The following is an 18349-nucleotide window of genomic DNA, read 5'->3' as shown; positions in this document are numbered from 1 at the left end:
TTAGAGTCTCCAATTCATGTGGGAGGAAACCGGAGCACCCGGAGAAAACCCACGCAGGCACGGGGAGAACATGCAAACTCCACACAGGCGGGGCCGGGGATTGAACCCGGGTCCTCAGAACTGTGAGGCTGACGCTCTAACCAGTCGTCCACCGTGCCGCCGGTGGACATACCACTACATCAAAATGTTTAAAAAGGCAAGTAACAACAAACTTAACAATGCACTGACTTAAAAGATTTTTATTTCGATTAACATAACTCCACTCATAAGTAACTGAACAGCATGAGATTTCATGTACCTCATGTTCGCAATGGACCACGCGTCAAAACTAAAATGTGGTGGAAAAGAAGCACAGAGACAAATGATACTGTCTCCCAATAATCAAAAATGTATATGGAAAAGTCCTGCATCCCACAAAAATAAGGTTACAAAATAAAAGGAAATAGCACAAAATTTTTTTTGGGTCAATTACAACAAATGTATGTTTCAGGAGTAAAGCGGCAAAAGCGTTTCATGCGATGAAGTCCAGTGGTCTGTTGAATCCACCCTTTCTGTTCATGTATTGCCTGGAAAATAAATATAAAAAGAAAAAACATTACATCACTGTTACCCTCGCAACACTTGCAGATGACATCATCAGGTACCAATAGGGAAGCCAGATTCTCTGCATAGAAACACCTGCAGAGGTGATTGGCTATATTGACAATTGCAGTAATAGTGCTTGCTGTGAGGGGACTTAAAACTTGACACTTTAAACTAGAAATCTGACCAACAACAGATGACTAACATGACAGCCACATGACAAGGTAATAAGACTTGTCAGCATGGCACATTGAAACAGTAATATTTGTTTTATCATTTAATTTCCCCTCTGGAGATCAATAGAGTATACTGTATCTTATACACTTGTCATACCTGTATTTTCTTTTCATGGTGGTATTGACAGCATATGCATTGGTAGCTCCTTCACTTTTCTTACCCTGATTGAAAACAGAACACGTCTTTCAAACATTCTCCCAAAGAAATGCTGAGGAAAAAGTGTGCGTCAGGGCCATAACAACAGTATCGAAATTGAAAATCTCAAATCCTCAGACACGAACCGGTCCTCTTTAAAATGGCAGAACCATGACACGCCCCTTTTATCTCAGAGTTTCTGCCTTCAATCAGATACAGACAGATGTGCACACAGTGCTCCCAAACAAATAATAATGATGGTATTTTAATTATATTAAGTAAAACTTTTAAAAAAAATAAAATAACAAAAGCTGAACTTGGAGGTGAATTCCTTGAGCAAGCCACCTCCAACTGCATGTAATGTGACTATTTTTTCCTGTAAACGTCATCTGACCGGAGTGAGTAAAACTGTGGCTATCGCTAATGCCAGTGCTGGTAGGTGAGGAGCAGAGAAAGAAACATGGCTAGTACTACAAATAATCCTGAAATTGTGGACCCTGCAAACTCAATTAGGTCAGTAGTATGGGAAGATTTTGGCTACCTGGTTGAGAACACAGATGGAAATCAAGTAGTTGACAAGACCCAGACAACTTGCCGCAAGTGCTTAAAAAAAACTTCCAAGTCACGACATGTGGACCTTCAAAGACTAACCTGAAATTAATTCAAGTGGGGCACAACAGATTCTATTAGTCTATTCTGACAAATGTGTGTGTGTGTATGTATGTATGTATATATATATATATATATATATATATATATATCCGTTCCAGGCTTGTGGAAAAACAAATAGGCGACTTCTGCTGTACAACTACTCAATAAATCGCTGTACAATTTGTCATTTTTTGTAGAGGATGAAGGATCAAATCAAACTTTGTTTATAGAGCACTTAACATACAATTATATACATTTAAAATCAATTCCCGCTCCCCCAACTCATCCACAGATACAGTGGGTACGGAAAGTATTCAGACACCCTTAAATTTTTCACTCTGTTATATTGCAGCCATTTGCTAAAATCATTTAAGTTAATTTTTTTCTCATTAATGTGCACACAGCACCCCGTATTGACAGAAAAAACAAAATTGTTGACATTTTTGCAGCTTTAATAAAAAAGAAAAACTGAAATATCACACAGCCCTAAGTATTCAGACCCTTTGCTGTGACACTCATTTAACTCTGGTGCTGTCCATTTCTTCTAATCATCCTTGAGATGGTTCTACACCTTCAATGGAGTCCAGCTGTGTTTAATTATACTTATTGGACTTGATTAGGAAAGCCACACACCTGTCTATATAAGACCTTACAGCTCACAGTGCATATCAGAGCAAATGAGAATCATGAGGTCAAAGGAACTGCCTGAAGAGCTCAGAGACAGAATTGTGGCAAGGCAGAGATCTGGCCAAGGTTACAAAACAAAATTCTGCTGCACTTAAGCTTCCTAAGAGCACAGTGGCCTCCATAATCCTCCAGAAGCCTCTCCTCAGTGCAATACACATGAAAGCCCGCAGGGAGTTTGCTAAAAAAAACACCTGAAGGTGAGAAATAAGATTCTCTGGTCTGATGAGACCAAGATAGAACTTTTTGGCCTTAATTCTAAGCGGTATGTGTGGAGAAAACCAGGCACTGCTCATCACCTGTCCAATACAGTCCTAACAGTGACGTATGGTGGTGACAGCATAATGCTGTTTTTCAGCTGAAGGGACAGGACGATTGGTTGCAATCGAAGGAAAGATGAATGCTGCCAAGTACAGGTATATCCTGGACGAAAACCTTCTCCAGAGTACTCAGGACCTCAGACTGGCCAAAGGTTCACCTTCCAACAAGACAATTACCCTAAGCACACAGCTAAAATAACGAAGGAGTGGCTTCCGAAGAACTCTGTGACTGTTCTTGAATGGCCCAGCCAGAGCCCCAATTTAAACCCAATTGAGCATCACTGGAGAGACGTGAAAATGGCTGTCCACCAACATTCATCATCTAACCTTCCATAACTGGAGAGGATGAAAGGAGGAATGCCAGAGGATCCCCAAATCCAGGTGTGAAAAACTTGTTGCATCATTCCCACAAAGACTCATGGCTGTATTAGCTCAAAAGGGTGCTCCTACTCAATACTGAGAAAAGGGTCTGAATACTTATGGCTTTTTTAATAAATGTGCAAAAATTTCCACAATTCCATTTTTTCTGTCACTATGAGGTGCTGTTTGTACATTGAGGGGGAAAAATGAACTAAAATGATTTTAGCAAATGGATGCAATATAACGAAGAGGGAAAATTTTAAGGGGGTCTGAATACTTACCGTACTCACTGTGCATTTGTTTGATGATCTTAAAAAGTGGGGAAACTATGCAAAAATATAAGCATTTAAGAAGGGGGCCAATACTTTTTCATGACACTGTGTACACACACACGCACACACGCACACACATTATCCCCTCCAAAGGTATTGGAATGGCAAGGTCATTTCCTTTGTTTTTGTTGTATACCCAAGACATTTGGGTTTCAGATCAAAAGATGGATATGGGACAAAGGTTCAGAATTCCCACTTTTATTTCATGGTATTTACATCTAGATGTGTTAGGACTGAGCACCTTTTGTGAGGCCACCCACTTTTCAAGTGAGCAAAAGTATTGGACCAGACATTATTAAAGTGAGTAACATTTAATATTTGGTGGCATAACCTTACTTGCAATAACTGCATCAAGCCTGCGACCCATTGACTTCACCAGACTGTTGCAGTCTTCATTTGCAATGCTTTTCCAGACCTTTACTGCAGTCTCTTTCAGTTCTTGTTTGTGTCTGGGGGCTTCCCCCTTCAGTCCCTTCAGGAGATAAAATGCATGCTATATTGCGTTAAGGTTCGGTGATTGACTTGGTCAGTCTAAGACCTTCCACCTTTCCCCCCTGATGAAGTCCTTTGTTGTGTTGGAAGTGTGTTTTGGGTCATTGTCTTGTTGCATGATGAAGTTTCTCCTGATTAGTTTGGATGCATTTTTCTGTAAATTACCAGACAAAATGGTTTTAAAGACGTCAGAATTAATTCTGCTGCTACCATCATGAGTTATATCATCAAAGACTAGTGAGCCCGTTCCACAGCCGCCATGCAACCCTAAGCCATGACCTTAGCTCCACCATGCTTCACAGATGAGCTTGTGTGTTTCGGATCATGAGCAGATCCTTTCTCCATATTTTGGCCTTTCCATCACTTTGGTAAAGGTTAATCTTGGTGTCATCAGTCCAGAAGACTTTGTTCCAAAACGTTTGTGGCTCATCTCTGTATTTCTTTGCAAAATCCAATGTGGCCTACCCATTCTTTTTGCTGATGATTGGTTTGCATTTTGTGGTATGGCCTGTGTATTTCTTCTCTTGAAGTCTTCCACGTCCCTGTAGCCAGCTTCTGTACCCGGGGATCGGATCGCCAAGGCCCCCACCTTCGGCCACCGCCCAGCTCGCACTGCACCCGAACCCTATGGCACCTCCCACACGTGGTGAACCCATGGGATGGGGGATACACGTTACCCTTTCCGGCTGGGCCCGGCCACCAGGCGGTCGCCTTTGAGTCCCACCTCCAGGCCTGGCTTCAGAGGGGGTCCCCAGTGACCCGCGTCCAGGCAAGGGAAAACTGAGTTCATTGTTTGTCGTCATCATAAGGGGTCTTTGAGCCGTGCTTTGTCTTGTCCCTCACCTCGGAGAGGGAGACCCTGCCAGGGGCATAAAGCCCCAGACAACCTAGCTCCTAGGATCATTGGGACACACAAACCCCTCCACCACGATAAGGTGACGGCTCAAGGAGGGGTTGGATCTTCATAACTTTTATGGACAGAATATCAAGGCGAAGTAGAGGTGTAGACGGGGTCCGGTTTGGTGGCCTCAGTATTGCATCTCTGCTTTTTGCAGATGATGTGGTTCTGTTGGCTTCATCAAGCCGTGATCGCCAACTCTCACTGGAGCGGTTCGCAGCCCAGTGTGAAGCTGCTGGGATGAGAATCAGCACCTCCAAATCTGAGACCATGGTCCTCAATCGGAAAAGGGGGGCGTGCCCTCTCCAGGTCGGGGATGAGATCCTGCCCAAAGTGGAGGAGTTCAAGTATCTTGGGGTCTTGTTCACCAAAATGAACTTCAGTATACAACAAAAACGAAGGAATTGACCTTGCCGTTCCAATACTTTTGGAGGGGACTGTATGTGTGTGAGTATTGTTATATTATCTGTCTACATGTTTTGTTCCTTCATCTGTGTTCAAATATCTGTTGTGTAAAGGGTTAGAAAATCATGATTATGATAATGTCAGCATGTCAACGGCATTTTCCATTCATGTTAGCATTAATCTAGCAGAACAAGCAAACTATATAGCGTTTGCTTGTTTTAAATACACATAATTCTCTTTGTTCATGCTGCATTTAACAAACTTCAAGTGGGAGTGGCAATAAACAGCTTGAAGGCTCTTTTTAGATTAAATATTCACTAGTTGCCAAACTGCTGCTTTTTGTAAATTGAGTTTAATTGAGTTTACTGCCACCATGAAGAGCTCCTATCTCAAGTATGCACTCACCAGTCAAAGCAAAAATTCATCCAAATGACTATCTCGAAAAACTCCTAAATCGGGTGACTCGTATCTTAACGCATCCCTGTATATTAGAAATATATATAAACCTCTGCTACACCTCTGTTAATGAAAGAAAATTCCAGTGGTAACAAAATAACAAATCTGACAAAAGTAAAAATAAATACTAATTTAATGAAAAATCATCCAATGAAAATCAGAAATTGCTTTTGAATTGTGGTTCAACAGAACTATTAAAAAAAATCACGAAACAGGCCTGGACAAAAATTATGGTACCATGAGAAAAGATTGAACATAGTTTAATCTGCCCATCCTGGTGGTTGCACATCATACACACTCACCTTAGTAGAGTCAAATGTTGCAAATCCCATTAGTTTCATCATCTCAATTTCTTCTTCAGTTTTGCCTTGCATATCCTCAGCTGTAAAAAAAAAAAAAAAGGTGCTCAAGTGTGTGGAATTACATCAGTGGTGCAGATAATTTGAGAACACAGAATGTCAATACAGTGGACCCTCCAAAGCCGACCACACCCAAAAAGCTGTACAATGTGGAGTTCACCAATAACCTCAAAAGTCAAACAAAAACTCCACAAGTGTGTTTTGCTTTGTGTTTTTTATGATTTTTTATTTTTGTAATGCCACCATCGAAGAGCCCGAAGGATGGCAAAGAGGAAAAGTAAACCAACATACTACAACACAGGAAAGGGTCTGGAGCCATAAAATATATCAAACAACTCGATATATATAAATTCATCCTCCCAGGCAGATAATAGCATGAAGGTAAAATCATAATGACTCAGCTTGCCAACATGCAACACATTTTACTGTCCATTGCTCACCTACACGTCAAGCATCTTAAAAGTGGGTTGTAGTTTTACTTATTTTTTTTAATTACATAGTGGTTAGCCTCTGTTAAAATGTTACTTAAAACACTCTACAGTTAATAAAGGTTTTATGATAGTTAAATCCGGGAAGAAATGAATTGACTTCATGTTATTTCCTATGGGAAAATTAGTTTTGGAACTCAAACTTCAACTTTGGAGTTTGTGCAGTATCTTTTCTACCTGATATTTGAATGGGTTTTGATGACTTCTCTTTACGTTCATCTTCACGTCTGTCTTTTTGCCTCACAGGAGAGAGCGAGGAGGAGCGATGGCGCCGAGGAGACCTGCAGAGGGAAACATAGACAGCTAGAGGACGGGTTATCACAACTATTGAGTGAAGAAATCGCTGCAAATAATGAAGTACAGTAAACCCCCATTTACCGGAGTATATGTTCCATACCCACCCACAATTGGTGATAATCCACGAATTAGAGGGACCATATTAAAAAAAATAATAATAATAATAATAATAATAAATAAATAAAAAAAGAATTAAACAGTATATTTAACACCAAAATGTTCAACTAAATCATAATTTCATCTAACGAAAGTCGGCTATCTTAAAGGTGAAGTGGGTAATTGGAAAAAAAACAAAAAACTTTTTATCATATATGTTATAACTTTCTGCATGTCCTGACAGTAAAAATGTTATGATCTTATTAATTTAAAAAGTCTCGGAGAATTGTCCAATTTTACACTGCACAGACTGGAGGCGTGGCCCAGGAGTGTGTCAATAATTTTTTTATGTACATGCATTTATGCTCTGGCAACAGTGGTGGAAGCAGAGTCTTTGGGTGGCTATCCCTCGTTTGCCAACACTTGGGTCTTCCAATACAAGGAAACAGAAGGAGAGCAAAGAAACCAAAAAGGCCAAACAGAGGGAATCTGACAAAAGAAAGAAAAAAAACTAGGATACACATTGGACCTACAACTCCTGAGAAACTTGATGGACCCAAGTGCGACGTGGCTTCATTTCTGCTCGACGGGTAAGTCTATCATGTACTCCATCCATCCATTTTCTGTACCGCTTATCCTCACCGGCGGCGTGCTGGAGCCTATCCTAGCTATCTTTGGGCAAGAGGCGGGGTACACCCTGAACTGGTCGCCAGCCAATCCCAGGGCACATCGAAACAAACAACCATCCACACTCACATTCACACCTACGGGCAATTTAGAGTCTTCAAACAACCTACCATGCATGTTTTTTTTAGGATGTGGGAGGAAACCGGAGTATCCGGAGAAAACCCACGCAGGCACGGGGAGAACATGCAAACTCCACACAGTCGAGGCCGGAATTTTAACCCAGGTCCTCAGAACTGTGAGGCAGATGTGCTAACCAGTCGTTCACCGTGCCGCAGTCTATCATGTACTTTTATTTTTAATTCATTGTGTTTTCCACAAAAATATATCTTCCAACCGATAGCAGTGTTATATAGCCGCGTTCGTGTGTAGAACTCTGCGACAGAAAATACACGCACTAGTTCAGCAAAAGAGCATTGCTCACTAACAATATAGCAGCTAGCATTGTGACAAGCTGATAGCCATTGGTGCTATGTGGGACTGACTTTGTAATCAGCGCTATTAGCAACATGGAGAACCACAGATTTGTCCCGCTCCGTAAACAAAAGTGTGGGTTTGAAATTAGGTACTTTTGAATTACAACAAGAACGAGGTGAGGTACTTTTGATTTACAAAAACAACAGTGGGCTCATTTAGCGCCACAATAACCCTGTAGCAGATCAAAGTTGTACTTGAATAGCAGCGAGTGCTAGCGGCAGCATAAAAAAAAAAAAAAACACACAAAAACAGCAGCATACAACATGTATGAGAAGACGCTGGTGCGAAGGTATGTCGATCAACCCCGCTCTTATTTTCGTGACAAATTTGCACATTAATTTTATGATGAGACAAAGAAAAAGTGAACAAAGCTAACTCGGGCCATGTGTAAAACCCACATTGCTGCCAACTATGTTTCACTTTGTTGAACAACATACAATACTCCATGCAAGTACTTTCCTGGAATGCTGTAAAGATACTAGATTTGTATTTATTCTTACCCAATTGATTGTGTATTTGTAACTTTCTTTTCCCCAAAGTACTTGTGTGAACAATGACAGAGCGAGTAGATCTCAAGATGTACTGGGACACACCAAAGACTGACGGACATTGTGATCCAAGATGGCAAAAGAAAATCCCCAAATATCTGGCTTTCAGGTATATGATAGGTAAACAATTACAAAATGTATTAAGTTTGCCAATAAACTTATGTATTTTTTTTTTCATTTTTGTTTTAAAAAAATAAAAATAAATAAAAATGTTGGTGTGGTTATGCGTTTTATAAAAGCAAGCCAGCAAACTCGTTAACTGACCAGAAATATTTCTGAAATAGATTTTTCTCTTTGGTTTGGTCTTTACCTAAACTCGTTGTGGCGTCCTCACTCTGCGTTACTTGAATAACTGTTGTTGCCACTTTGATTGTTTTCTCAGGTCCACTGCAAAGATGGAATCATTACTGTATAGCTCACAAGTTCATAGTACCATTGTGAGCAAAACGTACAGTAAAACCCATGCTGCCTCTGCAATTGTCAATTTCCCTCTGGTCTCATCTCTTACAAATACACAAAAATAAAATGGAATTACAGGTTGTCTTTCACCAGTGCCCTGCCACATATTACAACAGCTAAGGCCTGATGATCTACTCAGGTGTTGCAAACTCAACTCAGCATAGACCAAGGTGAGATATATTCAGACCCCCTTAACATTTTCACTCTTTTTTATACTGCAGCCATTAGCTAAAATCATTTAAGTTCATTTTTTTCCTCATCAATGTACACACAGCACCCCATATTGACAGAAAAAAAACCGAATTGTTGACATTTTTGCAGATTTATTAAAAAAGAAAAACTGAAATACCACACAGCCATAAGTATTCAGACCCTTTGCTCAGTATTTAGTAGGCTTTACACGATCCGGATTTTTGGGGCCGATCAGCAAGTTTAATGTGATAGAATGTGTCTACTTAAATGACCTGTTAATTTACTGTATATACTTGTGTACTTAATTGCTCCAAAAATTATATTTACAATCAATAATGTATCTTTGTTCCACTATTTATGCCAGTGAGGCGTAGTGACAGACAGAACAAATGAATGGTCTTCTTTTAGATGGCAGGAAGTAAATACAGTAATTAATGTATCCACTTTGTGACATTTTTGTTTGTTGGTGTGCCGTGAGATTTTTCAATTGTAAAATATGTTCCTTGCCTCCATAAGGTTGGAAATCACTGCTCTAGTCAGATCGTGTATTCTAATCAGTCAGGTCAAACCAACATTACAATGTGACAGAAATAATGTGTGCTAACTTACTGTCATTAAATTACTTTATTGTTAATTAAATGACTTCACCCACACCGAAACTTTAGAGCCTGATTCGACAGAACGGCGCCATGTTTACGCCCAACCGTTCATGCTACCGCTAGCTTGCTAGGCTACATAACATTTTATTGCCTGCTTGTGAGCCGTATCGTATTAAAAGTACGGGAACATACCTCAAGCAAGCCTTAAATGAATGTCCTCTCCTGTCCTGAGCACCGGTGACCACCGACACACGTTTCCCCCCATTTTGTCCTTATAATATAGTCGAGCTGGCTCGCTTGTTGTCGTCGCCACGGTAACGAGTGTATCCGGTCGCATTTGAGTTGACAAGATAAAGCCCAATGATCGTAAAAAACGGGTTGCGGTGGTATCGGAATACAAGATTTTATTGCAGTAGTCTGACATAGTGCAATCGTGAAAGAGCAAATTTGTCTTGTAGTCTGATCCGGGTATTACGTGTTGTCCGTCCCACATCGCCGAAATTTTTTTTATTTTTTAGAATATAAATAACTTCATTGGTCGTCAGATATTTACAGTACTACGTCAAAAGACACGCAACAAGGCTAAAAATAAACTTTGGATTCAAATATACTGTGCACGCGGTGACGTGGAGTTAATGCCTTTTGTGGAGCCGATCAATGACGTCATTGATCGGATCTGCGAATTATAACATTAAATCCGATCAGCATAAAATGCTAAATATCGGCCGATAACGTTCAGCCGTTAAAAATCGATGTAAAGTCTAGTATTTAGTAGAAGCACCCTTTTGAGCTAATACAGCCATGAGTCTTTTTGGGATTGATGCAACAAGTTTTTCAAATTTGGGGATCCTCTGCCATTCCTCCTTGTAGATCTGTGTGTGGATGGTGGCTTTGTGGAATAGATCTAGCTAAGTCTACGAAACAGTCATTGACGATGGCGATGGCGACCACCCCACGGAAATAACTCATCGGATCTATACGATTCACGTAAATTGTCACGAGCTGTGGGTTGTGACCGAAAGAACAAGATCCCGGATACAAGCGGCCGAAATGAGTTTCCTCCGGGCCCTCCCTTAGAGATAGGGTGAGAAGCTCGGTCATCCGGGAGGCTCTCAGAGTAGAGCCGCTGCTCCTCCACATCGAAAGGAGCCAGATGAGGTGGCTGGGGCATCTGATTTGGATGCCTCCCGGACGCCTCCCTGGTGAGGTGTTCCAGGCACGTCCCACCAGGAGGAGACCCTGGGGACGACCCAGGACACGCTGGAGAGACTACGTCCTTCGGCTGGCCTGGGAACACTTCGGGATTCCCCTGGAAGAGCTGAATGAAGTGGATGGGGAGAGCGAAGTCTGGGCGTCCCTGCTAAAGCTACTGTCCCCGCGATCCAACCTCAGATAAGCGGTAGAAAATGGATGGATGGATGCAATCACATGAAAACAGAGTTCCCTACCTTGATCGCCTCCTGTGGGGAGATCGGGAACGACTTCTTCTCCTTTCTCTGTCCCGATCTCGTGAACGATCCCTCTCCCTTCTCCTTCTGTCACGTTCTCGTGAAGTTGAGCGGGAACGTCTCCTCTCTGCAGGCATACGATAAGAGTTCACATAGGGTTGCAACAGTGGAAGCCAAAATAACACCATTGCAAGGTAGTATTTAGAAAACATACTGAAATTTCTCATGTATGATGCGCAATTGTGATGGCAGAAAGACAAAAAACAAATCCAGTATTTCACAAAATTAGAATATCATGACAAAGTTGAACATTGTAAGCTCCCGTGTCCCAATCTTGTCAGCTAATTAACGCAAAACACCTGCAGAGCTTTTCCTCAGCCTTTAAATGATTTCAGTCTGGCTTAGTAGGCTTCAGAATCATGTGGTAGACTGCTGACTTGACGGTTGTGCAGAAAACCATCATTGACATCCTCCATAAGGAGAAACGGTCTAAAAAAGAAATTGCAAAAGAAGCACAGAGCACTGTATCAAAGTACATTAACAGAGTGTTAAGAGGAAGGGGAAAATGTGACATGTGACAGGGATGTCCACAGCCTTGAGGGGATTGTCAAACAGCAGCGATTCACAGATCTGGGGGAGCTTCATTAGGAGTGGACTGAGGCTGGTGTCAGTGCATCAAGAAACACCACATACAGATGTCTGCATGACATGGGCTAGAGCTGCAGAATTCAATGTGTCAAGCCACTCCTTAACCAAGAACGGCTGAAGCATCTGTGCCTAGTAGTCCCAAGTCCTCTTTTCAGATGAAAGTAAATTTTTGCATTTCATTTGGAAATCAATGTGCCATCCTCAATGTGCCGGCTCAGCAACTCCGTACACTAGTTGACTAACATACATGTGATATGGTGTTGTCTCACTCTTGTTCTGCTGTGGTTCTCACCACTAGTCCCCTTGTCCACTCTATCGATCGGTCTGTCCCCAAAAACCTTTTTCTGTCCGGCTGCATTTTCAATAAACAGAATAATTTTAAAAAGAATAAAATAAGCAGAGGGAGTATTTCAAACTCCCCTGTTGCACAGCAAACCTGTTCCAACACAAGGCATACAGATCCAACATTCAGCAAGGGCATGCAAGTGACCAGGACATGTATAAAAAAATAAATAAATAAATAAATAAATAAATAAAAATAAAAAATCCAGGTCACAGAGTCCGGAGGAAAACTGGAGCAGCAGAAAAGTCAAGCAACTTAAAGTCCACAGACAAACTCACCTGACTTGGAACCCCATTGAAAAATTTTGGGGTATTGTCAAGAGGAAGATGACGGAACAGAAATCCTGAAATGCGGACGATCTGAAGGCCAATATCAAAGCAACTTGGGCTACAACAACACCTGAATTGTGCCAAAGCCTGATCACCTCCATGCCACGCCAACTTGATGCTGTAATTATTGCAAAAGGAGGCCCAACATAGTACTGAGGGCATATTACTTTAATACACTTTTCAGAAGGCCAACATTTCTCTGTTCTTTTCTGTTGGTCACATGGAATGTTCGAATTTTGTGAAATACTGGATTTGTTTATTTTTTTGTCTTTCTGCCATAATCATCTACATTGAAACAAAGACTTGAAATATGTCACTTTGTGCGTGGTGAACTAATACAACATACAAGTTTCACTTAGGTTTGGGCATTGAGAATCGAGAACCGATTGGAACCGGACTAACGTTCCAGTTCTCCTGGAATTGTTCAAATATAAAAAATGTTGGTTCTCAGTTTTGATGCCTCGGCCGCCAACCCCGAAGAAGAGTGTGGCGAAAGCCAACGAAGAAGCGGCGAAAACCAACGAGGAAGAACATGCACGAAGACATGCTTGTTCCCAACAGTGATGAGGGCGAACAAAAGTCTGTCTTAACTTTGTTAAAATTAATGACCAGTCGCCTCAGTGCAACACTTTGAATAAGATTATATTGTGCAAAGGAGGCTTTCACGATGTGTAGCCTCTGATGCGCTCCCACCCGCTCCGAGCCTCAGCCTACACCACGCGGAGCTTCAGTGAAGTCAACTCTCAGTCAATTGGGTGAGTGAAACAATAAAATATTGAGACGGCTGACAAGGTAAACGGTTGGTTGCACTTTTGCACTCATGGTTTTTAGCGTTTATTTTATTCTTCAAACCAACGTAAGAGCCGATGACAGAAAAAAAAAAAGCTTTATATTGAGCTACAACGTCATGTCACAATGAATTGGGACAAAATTCAGATAAACGTCTCGCAGTATCACAAACACTAACCTCGTGCCTCATCGGTGGGTAGGGAAAGGAATCAACGTTTTATAGCATTTGGTTCCATCAATTTAAAAAGAAAAAGACAAAATAGGTTTGATATTGATACTGGTTATAAAGAACCCTGAGTCAAATATTCATTTTAGTTTATGCTGCGGACTGCTAAGAAAATGGGTGTTCATAATTTGGACACCCTTTATTTAAACCATGCTTGCAAAACTTCTTTGACCCTGCCCCCTAAAAAAATTCAGAATCGAATCGTTTGGAACCGGAATCGGGACCGCTCAAATTCAAACGATGCCCAACTCTATTTTTTATGTAACTGGGTTATAGTTTTATTGACAATCGCTGTTCCTGCTGTGCACGTCTTGGCCTCTGAGGGGCAGTGTGATACACGCAATGAGATACACGTAGTAACAAAGAAAGTAGAAGTCACGATCGATAGATTTTAGGTGTTGTATTGGCTTTCCATGCCTTTTTGCAGCTCTCTTCATGTGTTCAATACTTTCCCCTGTTTAATTTCACATTATTACAAACAACTTAATTTCTGATCTCATTTGTTCTACTTTCTTTGTATGTATTGATTACTTGGGTTGTTCCCAACATCTGGTGAAAATTTCATGTCAATAGCACCTTTGGAAATATATTTAGTAAGAAAAGTGGTGATGTATTGTTATTATTGTATTTTATATGCAACTATCAAACACCACAGCACCACCCTGCTCACCAACCACCACAAGTAAATTCTCAACCTAGGGTAAGTACTGATATAATTTACTGTGCTGCGGCAGCCAGGTGAATCTTGCGTCATATACAACATGCCGACATGCAAACACCAAAGGCATGTATAAGGTGACAAAAATAAACAAACAAAAAAAACATTGCAAGGGGAGTCTGTGGGGGAACCCCCAGGCTACCGCAGAGAATGTTTTTGATTCTAACATAAATTAAGCAATCTGGAAGACTCTGAAGAGTACAATAAGGCAAAAGAAAAAAGAAAAAAATTCACGCAGAGAAACATTTATTTACACCAGTCAATTACATGTTGATATATATATTTAAGATTCAAATTAAATTTGCCTCATTTCTTTGCTTTTTGTTTTGGCCTCCAACTTGAGCCAGGCCCATCTCCACCTGCACCTGATGCCAGCTTCAAGATGTGCCACATGAATAGCATCCTCCTCTTTAAGCACTCTCATTCTAGAAAACAATTGACTAAAATCACTCTTTCATTTTTCACTGTTACCAACTTCAAAGGCTAATCCCAAATGCATCCTCCAGGAAAATATTAAGTACAATAGTTTTCAGTTTTATTGGCCATTTCTGAATTTGAAGTTAGTTCATTCTGTGTTGTAACATAATCCCTAATATCGCTCCGTCGCTTAATACATTTAACTTTAACATCCGTAAACTAATTAGATAAATGTAGGCGCGTTTCCTAATTAATACAAGATGTACAAGCGGATCAGCTCTTGTCGCCGATGTTACGTGTGCTTCGCTGTTCCATTGGGACCACAACCAGGGCCACGATCCGCAGCACCTCAACGCGAAAATACAAAAGACCAGTGCAACAAATACGACACTGGCAGATCTGATGAGCAAAAATGTTGCTTAAACGTGGGAGTAGCAATAGAGGTTGTCCGCTCCAGAGGTGAGTAGAGTAGCCAAATATTGTACTCAAGAGTACTGTTACTTGACAATATATGTGACTCAAGTAAAAGTAAAAAGTAGTACTCTCAAAAATTACTTGAGTAAGAGTAAAAAGTACTGAGTAAATAGTGATTAACTTCTGATTTTTTTTAACCACAGCATGATCAATTTAAAAAAATAAAATGCAAATTCTGATGTTGCTATGTATGTATGTATGTATGCACAGTCAAAACTACAACAAAATATCTGCAATTTACTGCACGATATTTTCTCAAGTTATAAGTGAGCTGAAATATCCACATTTGGCAGACAGTACCAGACAAATACTACAATACATGAAAGCTGTTGTTTTTCTTTCGTCTAAACGTAAACACGACGAGTTGCGCGCCGTTGCCTTCATGGTACCGACGACCTTCCCAACATGGCCGCTATGTAGGCACGACGATCAGCCGGGCTGGCTTATCTAGTTTTAATACCCATGCCCGGGAAGCCCAATAGAAGGCGTTGTGTGAGGTCATGTGACTTTCTTGTGTCGTTTGATTGGTGAACTAGACTTAAACATCACTAAAGCTTAAACTGGATTGGAGCAAACAGTGCCAATGCGGAAGTCTAAATTGTAGTCTCGCTCACGAAATAGTTGATAAATAAGCCATAATTGATAAATAAAAGTAGCGACCAACATTTAGATCATTGTAATGGGGTAAAAGTACCGTTACTTAACAGCAGAAGCGGCGGAAGTCTTTTTTTTGGTCTCGTCAACTCCTGTGATTTAGCAAAGCTGGTCCCGAGCGCACAGGCGGACCCTCAGGCAGATGCGCCAGCATATTAGTCCGTCGCGGAGTAATATTCACAATTACATCTGTGTGTTGATGGTGGATGTGTGGAATGGATCTAGCTGCCAGTGCTGAAGGAGTACAAAACAGTCCATGACAGCATCGGATCTGTACGATTCAAAGAAATGGCCTATTTTGAGTTCAAAACGGCGAATTTCGCCGAAAGGTGACTGATTTGCATGTATGAACATGGCATTTGGGGAATAACGTGTGGTGGTGGTCACCGTTGCTCGGAAGATTACGTTCATTTAAGGATTGCTTGAGGTATGTTCATGTACTTTTAATACGATACGGCTCGCAAGCAGGCAACAAAACGTTATGTAGCATAACAAACTAGTGCTAGCACTAACGGTGGTACGTGAACTTGCCAACGTTATGTCAAATCATGCTCTCAACTTTTGGCGTGTGTGAAGTAATTTAATTACAATTAAGTAATTAAACTACAGTGAGTTAGCACCCATTATTTCTGTCATGTTGTAATGTTGGTTTGACCTAACTGATTAGAATACATGACCTGAATAGAGCAGTGATTTCCAACCTTTATGGAGCAAAGGCACATATTTTACAATGGGAAAATCTCACGGCACACCAACAAACAAAAATGTCACAAAAAGTAGATCCACAGTAATTACTGTATGTACTTCCTGCCATCTAATAGAAGAGCATTTATTTGTTCTGTCTGTCACTACGCCTCACTGGCATAAATAGAGAAACAAAGATACATTATTTATTGTAAATGAATAATTTTTTGAGCAGTTAAGTAAAATTTGATAATTTCCCACAGCACACCTGAAGATCACTCATGGCACACTAATGTGCCACGGCACACTAATGTGCCACGGCACACTGCTTGGGAATCACTGGACGAGAGGATACTTTTGAAGATACTCAGTATACAGTACACAAGTATAAACAGTAAAAGAACAAGTCATTTGAATAGACACGTTGCTCCATCTTGTGATCAGATCGATGATCGGTTATCGTTTTTTTTTTAAACTCGCTGATCGGCCCCAAAAATCCTGATCGTGTAAAGGCTATATAATAAGTACATTAGCATCTGTGAATTCGGCGACCACGTAAAGGTTCCAAGCGTTGGATCATGTCTTTCATCAACTGGCAGGGATAACCCCTGGCAAAAATCACAATTTTTAGGGACGCTGAAAAATTCCTGTAATCATCATCCATGGCGTCATTGGGTAAACCCCAAGATCAGACTCCATTTAATTTTGTTGGATTTCAATTTTCTGAACGATGGCTGCACTGCTTTGAATTTTTTTCTCAGAAAAAAACAATTTTGTTGAATGTAAAACTCCGTCATATACATATGTCAGCTTATGTACTAAGGTACTTGTATGAACAATTTTTTACCTAATAAGGTGCATACTCAAGGATTTTTTTGCATCCGTCAAAATTGGTTGTGAACTTGTGAATGGCAGGCGTGTTGCATTTGCAAATGCAGGTGTGATCGTTCAATAAGAACCATCCGGGCATTTTTCTACCCAAGACTCAAGGTTTCAGTCACACATTTCTCATGATTTATATTAATTTCAGGATACGTCAATTTGGGCCGATTTGCAACATAAATAGTGGCCTATTTCCTTAATCCTGATCCGATTCTTACAAACTAGGACTAATTTTATATGTGTATCACTATTCTATCCAACGATATCAACTACCAATATATACAGGTATTCTGAAATTTTTATTACCATGCCTACTTATAAGATCTTAAGTTCTTCATCAAGCAACATCCCTATCGTGGTAGACTTTACTTTTCACTACTTACATCTTTTTTTCCAAGTCATAGTTTGCAGAGGTTGTAAAAAGCAATGAGAGCATTTTGACAAACCATTAGTAGAACGTACAGAAATTTACAACTTTTAAAATTAAAACGTCGTCAGTAAAATAAATACTCAAGTACAGAGACCTGAAAAGTCTACTAAAGTACAGTGAAGAAGTATTTTTTACGTTGTTTCTTCACATTACTTCCAAACTATAACTATCTCACTCAAGCTAGTATTAGAAAGCGAATTTCGAGGACACGGTTGATTAAACAGAGTATAATATAGCAACGTAGACAGTAAACATACTGTGTTACAGCCGGAAGTTTTCGAGAACCGCCTTTCATCGACCCATACAAACAAAACACAAAATCGTAACTTTCTTACCACGCCTCGGAGGAGAGCGACTCCTGCTCCTTCCCATTTTAAGCAGTCAAATATTTCGTGAGAGTTGAAGGACAAGCGCACAAGGTAAAGCAGGAGGGAGACGTACTAGAAATTTCTGTTTAGTCTTTCAACCGATGGCCACCATAACGGAGTGAGAAGGTTCTGCAATTTCCGCTGCGAGGATGACAATTCCGTTTGTGGCTTTTGATTTTTCTACAGCG

General features: G+C 40.6%; 1 protein-coding gene across 3 annotated transcripts; it reads right to left on the bottom strand.

Moving 5' to 3' along the window:
- Positions 1-224: 224 nt before the first annotated feature.
- snrnp27 (small nuclear ribonucleoprotein 27 (U4/U6.U5)) lies at positions 225-18313 on the bottom strand. 3 transcript variants are annotated; one of them, XM_061766617.1, is made up of 7 exons: positions 18129-18313; positions 11200-11326; positions 8812-8888; positions 6577-6702; positions 5855-5934; positions 916-980; positions 225-566 (listed from the first exon to the last, which is right to left on the bottom strand). In XM_061766617.1, the coding sequence occupies exons 1-7, from the start codon at positions 18163-18165 to the stop codon at positions 512-514; spliced, it is 567 nt and encodes a 188-aa protein (XP_061622601.1). In that variant the 5' UTR covers positions 18166-18313; the 3' UTR covers positions 225-511. The 3 variants fall into 3 exon arrangements, with proteins under 3 accessions (XP_061622601.1, XP_061622604.1, XP_061622603.1); XM_061766620.1 differs by lacking the exon at positions 8812-8888 and having other exon boundaries at positions 6577-6680; positions 18129-18309; XM_061766619.1 differs by lacking the exons at positions 11200-11326; positions 18129-18313 and adding an exon at positions 8954-11163.
- Positions 18314-18349: the final 36 nt, after the last annotated feature.

The sequence above is a fragment of the Phyllopteryx taeniolatus genome, chromosome 3 (genome assembly GCF_024500385.1).
Source record: "Phyllopteryx taeniolatus isolate TA_2022b chromosome 3, UOR_Ptae_1.2, whole genome shotgun sequence".
Classification (NCBI taxonomy): Eukaryota; Metazoa; Chordata; class Actinopteri; order Syngnathiformes; family Syngnathidae; genus Phyllopteryx; species Phyllopteryx taeniolatus.
The sequence above is the reverse complement of the archived record's forward strand: the minus strand, read 5'-3'. Positions and strand labels throughout refer to the sequence as shown.